The sequence below is a fragment of the Crocodylus siamensis genome, chromosome 3, assembly GCF_052110815.1.
Source record: "Crocodylus siamensis isolate JL-2025a chromosome 3, ASM5211081v1, whole genome shotgun sequence".
Taxonomy (NCBI): Eukaryota; Metazoa; Chordata; order Crocodylia; family Crocodylidae; genus Crocodylus; species Crocodylus siamensis.
The window spans coordinates 58,570,913-58,591,903 of record NC_143397.1 but is presented as its reverse complement, the minus strand read 5'-3'; the positions used below and the strand labels follow the sequence as shown (position 1 = coordinate 58,591,903).

The window sequence follows — 20,991 nt, the reverse complement described above, 5'->3', positions numbered from 1 at the left end:
GTAGAATTTCATTTACTTAAAAAAATTGCTGGGGCCACTCTATGTACACGGGCCAGTCTTCCAATAAGCTCAAATCGTTCCAATATAGATAGCCATTTGGTTTCCAACAGATTTCAAATATTCACAATTAAAACAAATTATTCTGGTTTGTTTAATGCATGCAGCACTTCTGGCAATGAGGACAGGATTCCACTTGTGTTTATTCAAGGGCATTCAGAAATAAAATTACTCCAGTCACAAATGCAAGTAGGAGTGCTTCCAGGCTGGCCAGCACAAAACATATTGTGAAAATAAAGTTATATATTAATTGCCATCCACAGATTAAACAAAAAGTAAATTTAGGTTCTCATATGCACATTAAATAAGTTAAACATACCTCACAGATGTAGCAGAAAGCTATATTCTGGAATCACGGGGCACATTCACATGAGCACACACATGGTTTGCGGCACCTCAAAGCTCTCTGAAGCATCACAAACTGCATGCAGCACATGTGCAACCATTCACCTCACTGCAAATTTACAGCACAGCACCAATATGTCACAAGGAAATCCTGGGTTCAAAAAACATGCTGCCAAAAAAGCGGTGCAGTGCACCCTCCAGGAGCATGTGCTGGCCGACAAAGGCTGGGTCCTTCAAGGAGACTTTCTGGCTGCAGACCAGAGTGTCTCTCCTCCTCTAGTTGTGTACCGGCTTCTCCAGAAAACTTGAAGGAGTGGGGAAATGGCTGTTTTGCCCAGCACCAAACCTCTGCGCAGGGGCATGCACCGTGACAAAATGTTGTGCCACTTCTATTTTTGACGCGGCAAACACACAACCCTGTACGTGCGCACTCATCTGGACATGCCCACAGTCTCTTTCTAGGCAGTTCCACTGATTTATTAAAATAAGAGCTTGGTACTTTACTCTGTCTTGAGTAGGAATGGGATCTATTCTGGGTTTTTTTGGTGGCAAAGGTGTACGCATCTTGAGAGGAACATAATGGCATTGGGATCCTTTAGTACATGAAGGACATCACACTAAAGAAATCTAAGCCCCCAAGACAGGGAAATGATTCACTATTGCCTGAACATATCTTGGGATCCTTGAATTCTACAGCCACTAATCCTCTCTCGTGACCACGGATGTTCAAAATTAAAAAGCAGTACCTGCAGCATCTGGCTAAGATACCGCGTGACAGTTGCAAACAAAACTAAACAAGGAATTTAGCTCATTCTCTATATTATTATGGCAATTTAATAATAAAATTTGTACATTCATTGCTATTTCAGAGAAAACCTCCATTTAAGCCTATATTTGAAATTCTGAATTATAAACCTACAGAGTAACATTTACAACTGAATAAAGCTAGTTATTTGGGGACTCGTACCTGGGAAAGCTCTTAATTTGACAGTGTATTATTTTCACTGGTTGCCATGACTCCCAAAAAACCCTATTCCAGGTATGAATTATAATATTTTGCTTCCACAGTTGGAATACAGTATCTTTTATCCATCACTTTTGCTGTTGAAGTTCATAGTATATTTCAAATACTCTTGGCAAGATGCAATAAAAACTTTTTAGTAGAAGCCACTTTTCCTCACATGCAGAATATCCTGTTATTTATGATAATTCTCCTGCACTTCTTAAAGTAGGTCCTGCAGCAAACCAGACCTCTAAGTCTTGGGAAAATTTATAGATAAACCTACATTGACTTCTCCCCCTGTACAGGTCTTACAGAAGTAGCCTTATTAGAGACTCTTAAATCCAAAATCTTGGAACACAGAATCCTAAGGAATGAATGAAACCCAAACACAGAAGAACACTCTAGACGCAACAGCTGTCTTTTCATGGGGGTCAGTCACACCTAGCTCTTGGGGAGGCCATATACAGCACTCTGGCAGTAATAGTTTAAGCCAAATCCCTCTTGCTTTTGATGTTCTCTTTAAAATAGATTTACATACAATTGTTTTAAACTAGGGATATATTTCCCTCAACAGAAAACCTATCTAATTTTTACTTCATTAATAGGAATTGACACTCTTACAAGGAGGGCAATATTCAAACCATGTAATTTAAGATATTAAAGGAAACATAGGACTAAAAAAAACTATGAAAATATTTCCCAATAAGATATTAAATGCATCAAAAAGGTGCAGGCAGGGCCGACCTGGGGGGGGGGGGGGGGAGGGGGGGGGCAAATCAGGGCAACCGCTCCAGGCCCTGCACTTTGGGGAGGGCCTCAGAGAGCCAGGCACAACAGCTCCAGCGATGCCATGCTGCCACCCCGGGCCCCACGCTTTGGGGGGCCCCACAGAGCTGGGCAGAGCAACTGCAACAACTCTGTGCTACCACCAGCTTCACGTCTGGCTGCTCAGCACCACTCCCCTCCCCACCCCACCAAATCTGCCACCGGCTTCCTTGCGTCCGGAGGCAGGGCCCCGCACAGGCCAATTTGCCCTGGGCCCCGCACTCTGTTCAGATTATCTCTGGGTGCAGGTAAACCAAACAAAACGTGTGAAAATTTATTTCACAAAGGATTTCAGAAAAGTACATGAACTCTGGGTCTTTTCATCTTAAGGCCATAGGGAGCGAGGAAGAACTGGATTATGGTCTACCCATTCTACATTTCACACTGCCTGCACAGAACCATGGGACTGTTCATATATCCCACCCAAAATTTTATAGCATTAGAAAAGCAGTTTTTTGTAACACGAAAAACCGGAAAAAAAAGAACTCTAAACAATTCCTCTAGTTTCAATATGCAGGAAAAATATCAGAAAAACAAAAGGGGGGGTATAATATTTTTTACTACTTTATCTTGGGGGCTTAACCTGGCCTCTGACAGTTGTGACAAAACACATTAAAACTGCCAACAAATGTATTTTTTTATATATATATATATATACACACACACACACACACACACACATATATACATACACACGCACACACACACACACATATATACACACACACACTTTGTTCACTTTGTATTCATTCACAGAGACTAATGAAGAATGAAGAATTGTCATTCTAGGAGCACTATTAGTGACATACTCTGGTTTCATTCAGAATTATAATGAACCAAAGGTTTACTTATCTTCATCTGCATGATTTTTTTTCTGGGTAAATTTAGCAACTCTTTGAAAAGTCAATTTTAAGTAAAATATTATGTATAGAAAAGACTATTCTGTATTGTGAAGATAAAGGAGGGTGCTACCAAGAAAGGAACATTGAAGTGATTCATAACATTTACTAATTAATGGAATAAACAAAGGTGATACAAGAAAAATTTAAAATGGTTTTATAAGGTGATTTTATAAGAATCTAAAAATAAAAAGGAAAAAGGAGATTCTTGGAGCTCCCTGGCAGATGGAAAAAATACGGGACTCAGAAAAGCACTCGGAGAGAAAAAGGATATTATAAACTAAGGCTATATAGTATTAACAAACAAAAAATTAATGTAAAAAACCTTTCCTCTGCCTATCTTTTAAAAATATTTTCCCTTTATTATATTTTCTCTATAAACACATAACCAAAGCAAAAATATATACAAAAGCAATATAACAAAAACATATACAGGGGTATAAGCTGTACTTATCTAAATATGTCATTGACTTTTTTATTCTTAATACTCAGGATATTCATTTATTATGTTGCGGGCATTGAAAATTAATCAAAAGTTTTCATAATTAAGAAACAATATAAGAACTTGATTTTTTGGCATTTGTAACTGTAGTACAACATCAAAAAATATGTAAGAGCATGCTAGAAAAATCATACAAATACCAACAGAACAATCTTTATTAGAAAGTTCTTGTCCTGATGACAGACAATGAAGAGAGACTTCCAGTTACCATTAGCTTTATCAATGCGTCATATTATGTGTGTTACTGTTAAGTAAGATTACTAGCATAAAAACCTCAAGATGAATGTATTTTCTTGATTTCATAAATGTCAAATTATTATTTTGTTTTGAAAGTGCGAAAGTAATATTTTTCTAGCACTTTCTATTCATTAAACTGGAGGCCCAGAAATTTTTTCCACTGCTAACTCTTGTAAATTTGATAGAAGCTGCTTATCAAGCTTTTTTTTAAGAAAATATTTAAAATCTAGACACCACATTTCTGACAGTGACAACCAGTTCAATTTTCAACCATAAACTCATTTAAAAGTTCAAATGGCTCAGATTCATTATTTCATCATGTACAATCAAGTTATTCCAAAGTATCTGTCTGTCAGAAATGACCTCCAAACATTTACTGATTACAAAATTTTTAGAATATTACAGTAATCATTTGAAGCCATTTTAAATATTAAGTGATGTTTTTGTGAATCTTTTTAAATATATTATTTTCTAAACTTTAAATTACTGTACCATTCAAATCTTAAGTAGCTGCCACATTTTCAGGTTCAATTTTAAGAAAAGCAGCTTTTTCCCTGATTATAAGTCAGTGACTACAGATTAAGACCTTGAACTGCTGCCATTATAAAATCTAACAGAATCAAAGGCTTAAATGCACGAATATACTACCATTAAAAATGCACTAAAAACGTGTGCACGCATAAAAATAAAGACCGTAGGGGCATGATTATAGGCTGACCCATGCATAAATAGAGCATGGTTTCTTTTCGGGGTAAATATAATCAGAACAATGCAGTATATGTACATTGTCAAGGAATGCCAACTAAGATTTTTTAAAACTTGGCCTCAGTATATTAACTACAGTCTATACATTTTTTAAACAAAGTCTCATTTAAATTGCATTTTAGGAATTAAGCTACAAGTATTAAGTTAGAAAACCAAATACTGGAAAGTTAAGAAACGATGCATTTGAGACTGCCAATAGAAGCAAAGCCATTTTATTCATGTCCTATCCAGATGTTCATTTCTACAGGCCATGCCAGGTTAAGGTGCTGTGAAATGCTGACCAATATTAGGAAACAATCATTAGCAAGACTTAACTGAGCATAATTTATATAGAACTGCAATTGAACTTGGCCAGTTCTGAAACAGTGATCATATTAAAGTATGATGGGTACACCTCCCTGTCTCTAGGCATCTCCCCATAAGAAATCACAGACTCCTGTTTACAAACCCTAAAGCTATTAAAGTAGGTTTAAACAGGTTCATAAAAAAGCTGAAAAGATTTCTATACTAAAAAGTGTTATGCGGAGAAAGTGCAACCACCTACTGATTATCCCATTTTAAAAAGTATTCCTAATTTTCCTGTTTACCCAGATAGGAATCTATGATTCAAAACTTACTTGGTAAGTATTTATTTCTAGAATTTGACAGTTTACTGCGGTTTAAAGCAGAAACTGATTTTTCTCCTCAACACCAAATTCTTAGGAACACCTAAAATATAAAAAAGTTACTATAGTACAGAGGTGCTCAACCTATCCACTTCCATATGCCAGATGCAGGCACAGGGCTGGCCCATGGGCTGGAACCAGCCTCATACACTGCCCTGATCTAGCATGCGGGGCCTACATCATCTGGTCTGCACAGCTGCCCATGGGTAATGAAGTCTGGCAACAGGGGAGCAGCATTTAATGCTGCCACGTCTCCTCTACCACCAAATTCCAAACCAGTGAGGGGACCCACAAGCCAAGTGACAACTCCATGGGCCAAATCTGGACTGTGGGCCACAGGATAAGCACCACTGCTGTAATACTGAAGAGCAGGGAAGCAAGGCCACCTTCACCATGCTCAAAACCCTTACTCCTCATCCTATATAAATTCCAAGCTTCTTCTCTCCTGTTGGTTTACATAAAGATGAAGACAAAAAATTGGTTCAAATCTTCCCTAACTTGACTGTTCTTAAAGTTTCTATACTGGAACTGCTGAAGTCACACACTGAATTCCTTAAGACAAATATTTCCCACTTTGCTTATATTGAGGTGAAACCACAAACATTTCTCAATAAAGCAAAAGAGCTTACCATTAACTTTTTCCTGGGGTGGGGGGGGAAGACCCCTATTTCAGACTTTGCTACTAGGAGGAGATTTTTATTACATCTTCCTTACTGGACCTTGCTAGTGCATACTTTCTGCAGTACCTGTCCCTGGGAAGCCCCCTAAAATGCAGTGGATTGCCAAATAGCTTGTTTCATCTTTTCTTCTCCAGATACTTGGCTCTTCCCCTGAGCCCACTACAGAAGGTCCACACTTCCCTTGGATGATGAAACAAAAGAGGACTATGCAAGAACATGTTAAGGACAACAAGACTTGAGAAGAACTGACACCAAATACGGAAAAGGTATCATATACCTAAGTATCATAAAACTTAAATCACTACAATATCATGGAGATTCACAGTATCATATCACACAGTAAAGTATAGGGGATGAGAGCAGATAAGAAACTTGTGTCTGTGACAAATGCAAAAAGAACCACAAAGGAAAAGGATGCCAGGCTGAACAGAGGGGAAGGTCATGTCATGTTTTGCCAGTTTTCTCTCAAATATTGATGAAATCCAACTTAGAGAGAAAAGTGACAGCAGGAGGAAGAGGGAAGAAATGAGTCCCACATAGTTGGGATTCAATAAAGTTGGGGAAATAGACTTGTTTAGGCAGGAAGACAATGGTATCCTGTCTGATACCTCATGTTCTGAAGTACCTTGTTCAGTCGAATATGGCAGAAATGAAGAGATTATGAAATGAAGCACAATAATGCTGACAAGACATCAAACTGATGAGCCAGGCTGTCTACACAGGTACTTTACAGGGACCCTTATGCTCCCATTAGTCATCATTTGAGCCAAAGGGCACACCAAGAGCATGTTAGTAAGCCATGCTTTAGGTGTCTCAATCCCACAGATGAAATGTCAGTGTTTGATTAACTAGTCTTCCCTGCCTCTGACCTTTCCCAAGGAATGCCAGGTCCAGGCAATGACAATCTCTCATCTATGATTAGAAGTTCTGTATCATCATCGTGTAACTGTCATAACACTGAGGGCTTATATTCTTTCTGCCTGGCCTTCAAAAAAGCATGCCATCTGGTCTCCAGTTAATTTTATAGATTGCTTTCTGACCCGTACCAATAGGGGTGTCACAGAGTTAAATGTGATTTCATAAGCCTAACAAATTTGTCTACATTTCTAAATATTCAGTACAAGGGATCCAACATGGATCTTATTTTCTTGCTTTCAAAAAACCTAGTATGAATGACATCTGCTTGTCAGTGTACAAATACAGGGTACAGGACAAAAAAAGGATGCATTTTATAGACTGTATAGAGGTCTTTATGATCCTTCTAGTTTGACCAACTGTGTAACACATGCCATAGAACTTCAACTACCAAGTGGTGCGTTTAATCTATAACTTCTATTTCAGTCATTGCTCACCTTTCTGAATGATATTTACTGTTGGATTTAAGGACTCCAAGTAATAAACAGTTCCATCATAGAATCATAGAAAGTTAGGGTTGAAGGGGACCCTAGGAGGTCATCTAGTCCAACCCCTGCTCCAAGCAGGACCATCCCAAACTAGATCATCCCAGCCCAAGTTTTGTCTAGCTGGGTTTTGAAAGCCTCCAATGATGGAGCTTCCACCACCTCTCTGGATAACTTGTTCCAGTGCTTTATTACCCTCCTAGTGAGAAACTTCCCTTGTTGCAATTTGAGACCATTGTTCCTTGTTCTGTCATCTGCCACCACTGAGAACAGTCTAGATCCATCCTGTTTCAAACCCCAGTTCAGGTAGTTGAAAGCTGCTATAAAGTCCCCTCTCAGTCTTTTCTTTTCTAGATTAATGAAGTCCAGTTCCCTCAGTCTTTCCTCACAAGTCATGTTCCCCAGCCCCCTCACCATTTTTGTTGCCCTCTCTCCAATTTGTCCACATCCTTCTTGTACTGGGGGGGCCCAAAACTGAACACAGTACTCCAGATGAAGCTTCACCACTGCTGAATAGAGGAAAAGAATCACTTCCCTCGACCTACTGACAGCATACCTACCAATTCAGCCCAGTATGTCATTAGCCTTCTTGGCAACAAGGGTGCGCTGCTGGCTCATCTTCCGCTTACTGGCCACAGTAACCCCCAGCTCCTTTTCTGCAGAGCTGCTGCCCAGCCAGTCAGCCCCTAGCCAGTTCTGGTGCATAGGATTATTCCATCTTAAGTCCAGGGCTTTGCACTTGTCCTTGTTGAACCTCATGAGATTCCTTTTGACTCAATCCTCCAATTTTTCTAGGTCACTCTGAATCCTAGACCTACCCTCCAGCATATCATGTTTCTAGGTAAGCTGTTACAATAGCTTATTGCACTGTGTTGCCGGCACTGGCAACATTTAAGGTCATAAACAAAGCTGCAAGAGTAAGGCTAAGGCAGAAGGCACAAAATTCATTTTGAATGAGTACAATTTGAACTTAACAGGTGCTACACATGAAATGTTCATCAGTGTTTTAAAGTAATTAACATTACAATTTGCTTAGCTAGATAAATCCACAATTTATGTTAAACAAGGAAGACATAACGGAAAACAAACTTCCAAAAAAATTTCAATTTAGGATTTGTTAATAGATTAACGACAAACAACCAACATTGGATATAAAGCACATATATGCACCCTGTAGCCTCAGGTGTATTCATAATAATTAGTGAAGTATGAAAGTATGCATTGGTTCTGTGTTGCCGTACTGCACCTATGAGCTTATGGTAAATATTTTTAACCAAAGTTTTAGAAGCTTTAGAGATAACTATACAGCAGAAGGTAGCTTTGTTAGTGTGACCATGAAGGGAAGGAAAGCAGAAAAGTGATAAGGAGACATTCCAGACAGAGTAGGAAAAAAATAAGAAATGCTCTTTTCATTTTCACAAGAACATAAATTTTGCTTAATTGACAACTTCCAAGATCACCAAAGAACTGGTTTATGCTGGTTCCCAGACAGACAAAGAGAATCAAAATGAGCCAATCAGATTATGTTTGTTACAGTGTGGCCCCCTCTACATGTGCAGGTAGAGGCACAATGGGATCTAACGTGCAATCCACAAGTGCACCTCCTGCCATACCACACGCACATGGCAGAATGCATGATTGTGAAATTGTGCTTTGGATCCCAGAGTGCCTTAATGTCAGTGCAATAACGAGAAACAAGCACTCGCAGCCCATAGGGGCACCCTACGCAACCCCAGAGCTGGGGGACTGTGGCAACCATGATGCCCCAGGCTTGAGGATGGGGATCACAGCTGCCACTATTCCCCAGGCCTAGGGGTTTCATGGTGGGAATGGTACACTCCTGTGCCTGGAAACCCCATGAGCTGATGTCGCTCTCAGCTGCATGGGAGATCCTACTCCACATGCAAATTAAAGCTTGATAACAACCAGCATTTTAGTTAGTTCATAGTTTTGAGGTTTAACTTTACAGCTGGTTGGAGTGTTTTATGGTGTAACAGCTACTTTACACCTGTACCTGCTCTTAACATAATAGCATAATTAACCAGTTAACTGTGCAATACCTGTAACGTGGAGAGGGAACCTTAGTTGTATAATTATATGAATTTGATCCAAGAAAAACAAAGTACACAGGGAGCTCCAAAATGGACCTTGAACTACCTCCCAGTTGGGACTTGCATCAGAAAAGCCACTCATCCAGCTTTGCATGGAAAAAATAACCCCTACCTCTAAAGAATGAGGTATAACCACCTTGCTCAGCAGCCACACTTTCATGCTGCAAGGCTGCTCTGGATAAAATGTTACCTATATGTAATCTCAGTCCTTTTCTTGTAGCTTTGCCCATTTCATTAGCATGTGCTGAAAACATTAGCAGTAAAAAAGACTGTCCTAAAAACCACTGTCTGTAAAAGATTCACCCACAGCAAAATAAGAGTAGCAGAGTCAGGTAATAGAAACAGAACCAAAAGCAATAATAGTATGGTACAAGATGACTATAAAACAGTTTTAAAAATAAAAGCATATGAAGCACTTTTTAAAATGAACAAGGAAGTTAATGACGTATATGGGGTTTTAACACAAAATTACCCCTCCTCCCATGCTACCCTTTCTATAATGTACTTCTGTCCACTTTTCCCTCAGCTCCTCTTTTTACTTGCCCCCTCTTCCACCACTTCTCTCAACTTCCTTAAAAATCTCTCTTTCAGGGCCATGACCCTCCTCCCTCCCACCCCGCTTTTCTCTCTTATTCCCTTCTTCAGTATTGTCTGAGTAAAGTCTTCCTCACTTTCCTACTGCTTTGTTTTCCCAAGTTTTTTCTTTTTCCTAGCTACTCCATTCTTTACCTGTCCTCAATCCCCATGTGCCTCAACCTTCATAGTTCTGTCTCCTATTCATCATCGAATGGATTTCCTTTCTCTTGCCTACTTCTGCTCCTCCAGTTTTCATTTATCCTTTTTTCTGTGCCCACTTCCTCCTTGCAAAAACAAGCTCAAACCAACAGTGACCAAAAAATGGTAATAGCAATCCAGCAAGGGTCACATGCACACACTGGCTGGTATCCCAAGTGACCAGTTACTTTCAACAGTATTTTAAACCCATTCTGAAGCAAGCAGAGTAAATTGTCATGCTAATATCCAAAAATTTTGGAGACCAGTTATGTTTTTCCTACTGCAATATATGAATCTCAACCATAGTATAATAAAAATAAACTTCAGAGTTTATCTTAAAATATATTTTCTAAGTTAGCAATTTTTAAAACAAAGCAGAACTAGATGCCTACACTTACCTTAAGTAGGATTCCAGAACTCGATCTAGTCGTTTGTAGAAGGGTCGCGATGTAAAGTAGCCACTCCAGTAATGATAATCTCTGTCTGCATATGTGAAGAAGTCCCCACTCAAAACAGGAAAAACTGAATTGCTGCTCTTCTCATCCAAATTACCTGCTTTACGCAAAGCCTCAAAATAATCTGATAAAGTTCCAAATTGGGCCTGAAACAAAATCAGAACAACTTATGTGACTAACAGATTTCCATTTCCTTGGTTTATTAATGCAGTCCTAAAGGATAAGGACATGTTGGATTTAACAGGTACTTTCAAAGTATGCTTTCTGCAAGCCAGATCATAATAGAATTATTGGTCTATTTTAAAGTACATAAAATTTCCCCTGATGTCTTGACTGACATTTAACTCATCAAAAATAATTTTCTAACACACAAGATGCAAGCTGTTTTGTTGCCAAATATAAAGACACTCCTGTAAAGTACCTGTAGTTTAATTCCTAACAGGTTTAAAAAAAAGTAGTAAGCTTTACCTTTCTCTCTTTAGAGCAAGTAACAAAGGTCTAAGCAAACTTTGGTTTCAACTGTGGGAAAAATGTCCTAAACACTGTCCTTTTCTCTAACCTCTATTGGACATTAGTAATCCATTTTCTGAAGGTATCTGGAAAACTTTATACATTTTCCCTCTTCTAATGAAATAACAATGCAGTTCTTCCTCAATTCTTTATTTTCACATGCATTAATTTTATTATGTCACAACATAAAGTCTTTGATATATCAAAATAATCAAATCCAACAATAAAAATCAAAACATGTCTGTTTTCGAAGTGAAAACCTACTTTAAGTCAGCTGTTCCCTGGTAGCTGTCTATATGCACACTCTCATCGCATGGGACGTGAAAACTACTAGTAAACCACGTGGGAATTGAAAACTACTAGTAAACCACAGAGTAAGACTACGCATACAGGGAGGTACCATGAGACAGGCCTCTAATGCAGTAAATCCTTGCTCCCTTTTATTTCACACTAAGTAGTTAGTTCATTTTCTCATGCTCTTCATATAGGAAAACAAAGTTTACTTGATTCCATTTCAAAACTATGTCCATATAAACAATATAAAAGGGTTTTCCCCTTTTACAGCATAATTCAAAAACAAGTCATGGAATCTCTCCGATGCAAGGATAGGGGAGCGTGGCTGAGGAAAGGAGACTATGCTATATCAGCTCTCATAATCATGTAGCAAGAAAATCATTGTGGATGTAAGTGGAGAGAGTTTGTGAGAACACAGAGACATAAGCTATCTCCTTTTCCCCAGAAACAGGACAGTTCCTGGCTAGCTCCCCGTCTCAGCACTGCTTGGCTTGCCAGCTCCTGTAGGGAACCAGGAGTTGAACAGCACCGAGATGGGGGGCAACACAGAAAGCTACCCGGTCCCAGCACTGATTAGCTCCCAGCTTTTGTGGGGAGCCAGGAGCTGAGTAGTGCCAGGACTTGGGGAGTTCTCCATCCCCTGTGACACCCCAGCGTTGGGGCTAACTGGGACCAAATTAGTTTCAGGTCAGTGTCTATACATGCACTACTGCACAGTATTTACTACCTGAATTTACAGGTAGTAGCTAACTGCACAGTAGACTAATTTGCTGTACAGTAAATGTGTGCACATGTAGATGATGACACTTTACTGTGCAGATTAGTTTACTGCACAGTAAAGTGTTTTGTGTTGACACACTGTGACAGGAGTGCCACTATTGGAGCCTCTCCAGGTATGGCTCCGCCCTCCTGTAATGGGCCAACCGCCTGCTTACTCTCCTGCCACGCCTTGATCTTATTTAATTAATAGATTGCTGTAATTAGTGGGAGGCTGCCCATTTCTATGCGCCCTGATGACAGGGGGCACTATCTGCGGCTCCTTTTCCTCCCCTACACCGCAGCCAAGCCTCACAGATGGTGCTGGTGTAATCTGACTCTGGCCCTGTTATGTCTCAGCCCTCCTTTTGCCCCCGGGGCTCCTTGCCGCCCCTCTGCACTCTCCTCTGCACTCTCAAGGCTCCTTGCCGCACCTCTGCACTCTCAGGGCTCCTCTGCCCCCTCTCTCTTGCTCTCTTGGGGCTAGGTCAATGCACCCCGCAAAACACTGCACCTTCTCCGGCACCAGGAACCCCACACTACTGGAGAGTCCCTATGAGGCCTCCTCCAACCCCTAATAGCCTCACCCGGTCCTCTGGTTAAACAGTAAACACAAAACACAAAGCCGCCGGGCTATAACATAAAGCTAAACCATCTGGTCAGACACCAGTTAATCCCTATCAGGCAAAAATACTCCAGCTCATGGCAGCAACCTGCGGACTCGTGCAGCCAAACCTTGGCCTTCTCTCCGCACGGGCTGAGCTCCTCACTCCTTGGCTGCCAGAGGAGGAACTGCCACCCTAGCCTCCTGCCTGGGTTTAAGAAGGGCTAAGTCCTGCCCCTTCCTGTCATGGGGTTTCGCCAGTTGCCCCAGCAACCAACACCTGTGCTGCCCTGGTAACTGGCAGCTGCGCCTCCCCCTTCTCACCACTAGGGGCCTTTCTTGAGCCATCCCTATTCTCAGGCGCAGGGCACCTAAGTGCTCTGCGACACACACCCAGTAACAAATAAAACTTTTTCAAGACCTTAAAAGTTATTTGTCAATTGAAATGTATTATTATTTAAAAAAATACAATCCTAAAAGTAGTTCTAATATCTAAGCTGTATCTAAGTTAGATATAGCTTCCTTTCTCATTTACCAAATAGTATAACTTTATAACCATGTTAACAATCTTAAAACTAAAATATTCTTATTTCAAAATTCACTGTTAATTCCAAGAACCCGGCATATGCTTGATTCTGCAGCTCTGAAAGCAGCAGGGAACTATTACTGAATTCAGCATGCAAACAGATCAAGCCTTAACGCATAAATGAGTAAATATTCAAAACAGAAAAAAGTCCACAAGACTTCTTTCTGCTGAATATGAATGTACCAGTGACACCTAGTTCAATATGATTATTATGGTGCTCACTCAGGAAGAAATGTCAGCGTGAATGAATTAATGTTTATCTGAGCATGTGCTCTCACCTGAGTATAGTGCTAGCATATTTACTCTTTGAAAGGAAATGACTGCTTATAGAAAGTGAAATACACATTTATATTTTGTTCTTCTCACTTATCTGTGAGAATAAAAAAAACCGCCAAAATTATTAATGGCTGAAGGAAAGCAAAAAGAACCTAAAGTCTTTTAAATCTATAAATAGTCTTTACAATGTTAAACTATACGCACCTTTATTTGACAAACTATAAAGACATTCAATGAACTGATAAAGGAAAGCACACCAAAATTTTAAAATGATTGCATCCAAGATATTTTGTGCTACATACCTTTATGATAATGCACTTAGTATGAGGGAAGGCAGTTTGAGACGTGTTAAATAAGGCAATTAGTGCTCAAAAGCAGCTTAATGAGAGAAATGGAAGGCTGTACATCAGACGATGACAGGAGATAAGAACTATAAACCTTCCACAATAATAGCAGTATTAAAGGAGCCTCTGAAAAATTAAAGACTATTTTTCAAGTAAACCACATCAGCTATTATTATTATTTCTTGCTAGATGTAGAAAAATGTAAAGCCTTAAGGGAAGGGGCATTAGGGGAACCAGCCCTCATCTATACTTAACCCAATGTAAAATAAAATAAAAACTATGATGTCAAATGACAACAGCAACAACAAAAATCAGTAGTACCTTTCTTATTCATCAAGTCTTTCAACTGAACAACAGGAGTATTTAGCTATCTTTCTCTGTGATACAAAAACAAAATCTCAGTCCATCAAAATTTGTCATCATGTAAAAAAGGAGCAACTTAAAGTTAGTGCTAATGGTTTCTGGGAATAGTCTATAAGGAAGTCTTAGTTTCAATATATCATACATTTCAATATATCATTTAAAAAAAAAAAAAAATCACTGCTTTTTACCTTAACATGTAAATCAGGATGAGAGTTCATATAATCAAAAATCTTCTGATAATTCTGGTACTGCTGATCCCATTCTGAGCTCTCTGTGTAGCGAAAATCATCCCCTAACGGAGCCAAGAGAACTTTCGTACGAAAAAGCTTTGACTTCTTTCTGTATTGATCTAAAATCATCCAAGCCCTTGGAGGGAAAAGAAATAATTTTAGAATACAGAATAATTATCACTTGACAAGATAGCAATGATATCCTAAATTATGCAGTGTGTTCCAAAGAGGACCCTAAAGCCTTGAAAAGTTCTGCTTATTCACTTAAGAACAGGCAACCAGATCTACAAAACGTTTTCCACAAAGACAACAAGTTCTATTTTAAAAGCAGCAGTTTTTTTCCTCCCACTACTCACACTGTAAGGCTGCTTCACGACCTCACTGCTTAGCTGATTAAGAGCGTTCTTCTAAATTCCATCTTAAATTTATTCATGGATAGTTTATACTCATTTGTTCTTGTGCCAACATTGTCCTTAAATAGTTCTTTCCCCTTCCTACGTTTTGTCATCTCTGATGCATTTATAAAGTGCAATCATTCTCACTGAACTTTCATTTTGCTCTAACTAAACGTGCAAAACTCTCTTCTAGTTACAAGCTAGCCATTCCCAAGTATCCTAATAGCTGCCCTTTCCTTTGCCTGATCCTGTTTGAATTCATCTTTCTTCAACAAATGGTGGCCAAAATTGTACACAGCACTCCATAAGCATATAAGAAGTGCCATGCTAAGTCAGGCCAATAGTCCATCCAGTCCAGTATCCTGTCTCCAACAAAAGTGAATACTTTGGAGGAAGAGCAGTGACTGGTTATATCTAGAGTAATCCATCCCTTGTTCATTAAATCAATGCTGTTGAATTTCAGGAAGGGTAAAGAGATATAGCACTCCCTCACAACAGGCTTCCAGACCTGTGCCAATCCCTTTTTCGCATATACAATGTGTACTCCAATTTTTATTAGCTAGTTTTGCGAGAAAGGCATGGGTTATATGTGAGAAAATATGGTATTTCATCAACACACTATTTTTTGAGCCATAATGAATGACAAATCAAATACTGGCCTGAAGACAAATTCTTTTGGAACTCTATACTAATAACTTCCCTCCAGCCTGATACCTCTACAAAACAACACGATCGATTATTGTTTCTCCTTCAGCTCATTCCCAACACACCTTTCATTTTCTTTACTAATTACCATCATCTTAAGCTCTGTATGACATATCAAAAACATTGGTGAAGCTGAGACAGATGAGATCTACCACAACTGATTTAAAAAAATTTAGTACTCTCATCAAGCAAAGAAAATGTTAATTTGCCATGGGTAATTCTACCCTTGGTAACCACCTATTATATTTATTTGCTTGCAGTAAATAGAGTAATATACTTGATTACTCTCATAATATACTCTATTAATAATAGAGTAATAATATACTCTATTTACTCTCATACCATATAGACCTTTCCCAAAGAAATTAGCCATCTAAAATTGGGTGGTGTGTCTTAAACAAGGAGACTGATTTCCATGCTGGAATGGAGGACTGGGAAGGCCAGAATGGTGGCTGGGTCTGTCTCTCCACCCCCAGGCCATATGGAGCACTGGTAGAGATCATTCACCCTCCCCTAGCTGCACAGCCAAAACTAGAGGCATAACTGAGGCCCCATATACAAGTTACAGTTAAGATATGATTAACCAATTAATCGTGCCTTGAGTAGTCAACCAGCCACAGATTCAATCAATTAATGGTGTGATAAAGAAGAAGTAATCTACAAAGTTATTCCACTTTGTGGCTCCTTATCATACTGTTAATTGAACACATAGCTGAGGGACCCTGTGGCTGGGAGTCCCATCAGCAGACTGGAGCTCCCAGCAAGGGGGGCCATGTGACCCAGAGGCACCCCATGGCTGGGAGATGGTCAGCTGAAGGAGTTCCCAGCCATGGGAGATTGCTACATGCCAGTGCAGGAAGTGCCTGGGATGGTGATCACAGTCTCCCCCTGCACCAGCAGTGAGGTGTGATAGGATCTAATTTGCGATCTCACAATCACACTTCCTGCCATGTACATGAGACGTGGCAGGACGCACAATTGTTTGGATCATGCATCAGATCCTATCACACCTTTACCTGTACTGTCTAGAGGGGACTGCTCTCTCACACCCTCAGCTGAACTAGCAGCAGCTTTGACTGTCAAATAAGCAGCAGCTGTAAAAAAGTTACATCTCTAGCATTTCACTGTGCAAGGGGAGGGTGAGTGACACTGGCAAATGGACTATGCCCCTATTCTATGCAGCCATCATTTACCTATGATTCTGGAAAAGTCTTTGCTTCTTTATTCTGCCTTCCCCAAGAAGTGTTTTATTCAGAAGGTTGGAGGAGAAGAGATGTATAGTATTCCAGACCATCCCAAGACAGTAATATATTAAAGAACTGATTAACAGACTTGATGTGTGACAGGGTGAAAATGTTTGTAACAATTTCCCTAAATCTTGCAAAATACTTATGGTTACCATTAATCTCTTTTCAACACCCCACTTGCATAATTAAGGTGCCACTGGGAGGACCATGATCAAACCTGAAATAACCTTACTTCGGCTATGGACAAACATACGTCTGAAACACCTTCAAAAGGGAAGGGGAAGTTGCTGCTTTGGAGCATGAAGCAACTGTTAATGCTGTAACAGTGTTGTGTTCATGATCCTGTAGTATGCAAGTGAGCAAAAATGGCCACCAACTTTGACCCTGATTGAAGCATAGTTAAAGTTGGAGCAACTCTGCTACACTTCTATCACTACAGGCTCTTGTACAGAAAACTCCTAGAGCAGAACAACAGCTAAGCAGTTCTGAACAGCCAGCTCCCACTCCCCTTTTAAATCCATGCCACGTTTGTTTATCCATATACTTTACTTGCAAGTAGTGACTAAAGATTTTGAGTATCTATTTTGTTTAAAAAGAATCCCAAGCTACTTAGATGTATGTTCTTAATGATGTTGCAGTATATACAATTTTTAAAAAGGATTAGCAGTTTGAAAACCAAACAAAATTTTAAAAATTTAAAAGTGAACTACATTAAATGAAAGTTTCTCCAAGAATTTAAACAACTCCCTGCTATATCTAAAATCCTTACAAACTTAAGCTTATTAAATCAGGTTTTCTTTTTACCCATCTAAACAGCATTTAACAGTAAAGTTATTCTAAGTAATAATTTCATTTAAAGGAAGTTTTAAACCCTGGTTGAAGGGTATTTTGTGTACTCTACTGAGGATAGTTCATCTCACTCAGGAACATCACTTCTTGCCAGAAGCCCATTTTATAATTCATAGTGCTGAACTGTCTTGTCTACAAATCAATACCACTGGTGAGATGTTAGCCACGTTAAAATTAAGGTTTGTAAGGTTCTCCCATGAAGAGAAAAAAACAAAACCTCTGGAAACAAGTATCCTATCAGTTAGATACCATAACAATAAGAACTACTTATAGAATTAGTCTTCATAGTTTTATGACTGATCCACAAACAAAAGCATGGAGGAAGAATACCTGTCTTCAACTTCACATTAGCATTTTTTCAGAGACTCAAGCACAGTGAAACAGGATTGCCCTTAAACAGTGAATATGTAGGCAAGGAGCTAGCCAACTGTTCTTCCTCTCATAACCTTGAGAGAGAAAAACTCTGAAATTCCTCTCACAAAGTTATTCCTAATCTTTACTTTGAGAGTAGACTAACTATATACTGAAAAATACATGGGGCAAGACCTACACATCAGATCTGCTAGAGACTAAAATATACTTTCACCTCAATTCTGAAGCCCACACATCTTTCCGTCCTGGCTCCCTAAAACAAAGGGCCAAAAAAGTTCTTTCAAATGTGGTTTCTGGACATTTAACCTAAACGTAACCTTCCTGTTTTTCTATTTTTTTCTTCTGCTGTATACCACAGCATATACACAAACAGCTCTAATTCCTGTTTAGCAACTTTTCTGTCTTAGGAATAAATATATATTTTTAAATTATCTACAGGAGTTCTGAGTATTATATGCATGATGACCCCATGACACTGAGACCTTCAATCATCCCATACATTTTACTTCAAGAAAAGAAATGTTCATTAAGAAGTATTCTTAATGGCAAAACTAACAATGACTTATAAAGAATGCATATGGCCTTTCTTTTGAAAAGCTGTCATGCAGCTTTTTGCAACAGACCTTTAATATTAAGATGGAGAAAACCCCCTCAAGCTACATAATAAGGTTTATTTTTTCTCCTCTTGTTTGTGATCCTGAGAAAAATTGTGACAGTCTGCTAAATCACTTGGCATTCTTAGGGCCCCTCTACACACGCAGGGCAGGAGGCATGAATGGGGACTGTAAATCAGATCCCATCACACCTTATTGCCAGCGCAGGGGGAGCCCAAATCCCCACATCCCCCTGCATCAGCAAGAAGCAAACTCCTACACCTGGGAGCCCTCTCAGCTCCCAGCTACAGGGGCACCCCAGGTGTCCCCACAGCAGGAAGATCACACCTGACATGGTGTTCCAGCTGGGGGGAGGGGGGAAGGGTTGCTTCATGCAACTAGGACCCCCAGCTGGCACACCATGTCAGCTGCAGTCTTTCCAGCCTTGGAACTGCAAGCCATGCCCCTGCAACCAAGAGCCCTGTCAGCTGATGGGGCTCCAAACAACAGAGAAGTGCTCCTGAAGCTAGGAGCTACCATCATCTGGGAGCTGCCGGGCTCAAAAGTGTACATGGGGCCCCCCAGCTGGAAGCCTGGATCTGCTGATGGGACTCCCGGCCATAGGGGCCCCAGCCACATGTTCAATTAATGGCATGATAGGAAGCAGCTACAAAATTATTACACATATTTGTAGCTTGTTTGTTTTTTTTTATCATGCTAGTTACTGAATAAGCGTCTGGCCAGGTAACCACTTAAGGCATGATTAACTGGTTAATCATACCTAAAGTGTAATGCATTAACAGGGCCTTAGACTGGGTTCGCTTCACTGCCAAAGCAGTAGCAGCACATGTTCAGTGGGAAACACCAGGATTTGCCAGAGTGGCTCCAACAAAGTAATAGGTGGAACAAAAGTCTCAACCTGGACTCTCCCACCACCATTTTAATCCCCGGACCCACTCCATGAACCTACAAGATACATTCTTCAATCTCTATCTTCAGTGATGCTACTGGGATACAGATGCTTCCCCAATTCCTAAGGATGAAAAAGATCATATGTTCCAGGGCAGTCTGTGCTGGGCTCCTTCCAAGGCACCAAAGCAGAATGCATTTGGATGAAGGTGGAAGGCGAAAGATGCAGCACCAATGGTGGGGATTTATTACAGGCCACCTACTCACGCTTTTCTTAGGGGAATGCTCTAGTAACTTTCCAGGTATTAAGGTAAGCCTAACCAGTCTGTAGTTCCCTGGGTCCTCCTTCTTGGCTGCTGGAAGAACAATGCAGCCAAACAAAATGTGAAGCCAGTTCCTAACTTAGGTGGTGTTCCAGAAAGGTGAAGATGAAATTGGGAGATCATCTATCTTGGTTCTTGTCCTGACAAACAGGGAAAAATGCATGGAGAATATGAAGGTAATGGCTAATTTGGGAGGAAGTTATCACAACACAATAGAATTCCAAATCCTGAAAAAGAAAAAATCATGAGACAAGGAAAGCAAAATGAGGATGCTAGATTTCAAGGTGGATTTCATCAGATTCAAAGAACAAATAGGCATGGTGTCATAAGAGGATAGGTTGTAGGATAAAGGCACCTAAGAGGGCTGGGAGCTCCTAACAGCCACAGCATTGGAAGCTCAATAAGAAACTCTCCTGACACAGTGGAAACACAAGAATGGCAAGAGATCAATGTGACTGCATAAGGAGCTTCTAAAATGCCTCAAATGCAAAAGGAAAACATATAGGTAATGGAAGAATGGACAGGCCACCAAGAAAACATACCAAGAAATAGAAAGAACCTGCAAGGACAAAATCAAGGTGGCAAAGATAAAGAACAAACTGCACCTGGCAAAGGAGATTAAGGATAACAAGAGGTTCTGTAAGTGTGTTGACCAGAAAAGAAGGACCAAGGAAGCTGTGGGTTCTCTGCTAACAAGGAAAGAAAGGTGCAAATAAGGCAGACCTACTTTGGCTCAGTCTTCACAAAAAAAATTAAGCTGCTGACAGAAACTTAATAGGGATTATCTGGATAAGGAAGAGGACAAGCAGAGAGAGGAGACGGCAAAAGAGATGGTCAAACAGCATCTGCTGGGTCTGAATAAATTCAAGTCAGCAGGGTCCGATAAACTTTGTTCCAGAGTCCTAAAGGAACTGGCA

At 39.9% G+C, this 20,991-nt stretch overlaps 1 protein-coding gene across 1 annotated transcript in view; it reads right to left on the bottom strand.

The window, feature by feature from the left end:
* MAN2A1 (mannosidase alpha class 2A member 1) overlaps positions 1 to 20,991 on the bottom strand; it is a 234,149-nt gene that overhangs the window by 128,094 nt on the left and 85,064 nt on the right. The window contains exons 8-9 of the mRNA XM_090038361.1: positions 14,640 to 14,817; positions 10,662 to 10,864 (exon numbers count right to left, since the gene is read on the bottom strand). Of these exons, the coding sequence (XP_089894487.1) occupies positions 10,662 to 10,864; positions 14,640 to 14,817 (381 nt within the window). The remainder of the gene's footprint in view (positions 1 to 10,661; positions 10,865 to 14,639; positions 14,818 to 20,991) is intronic.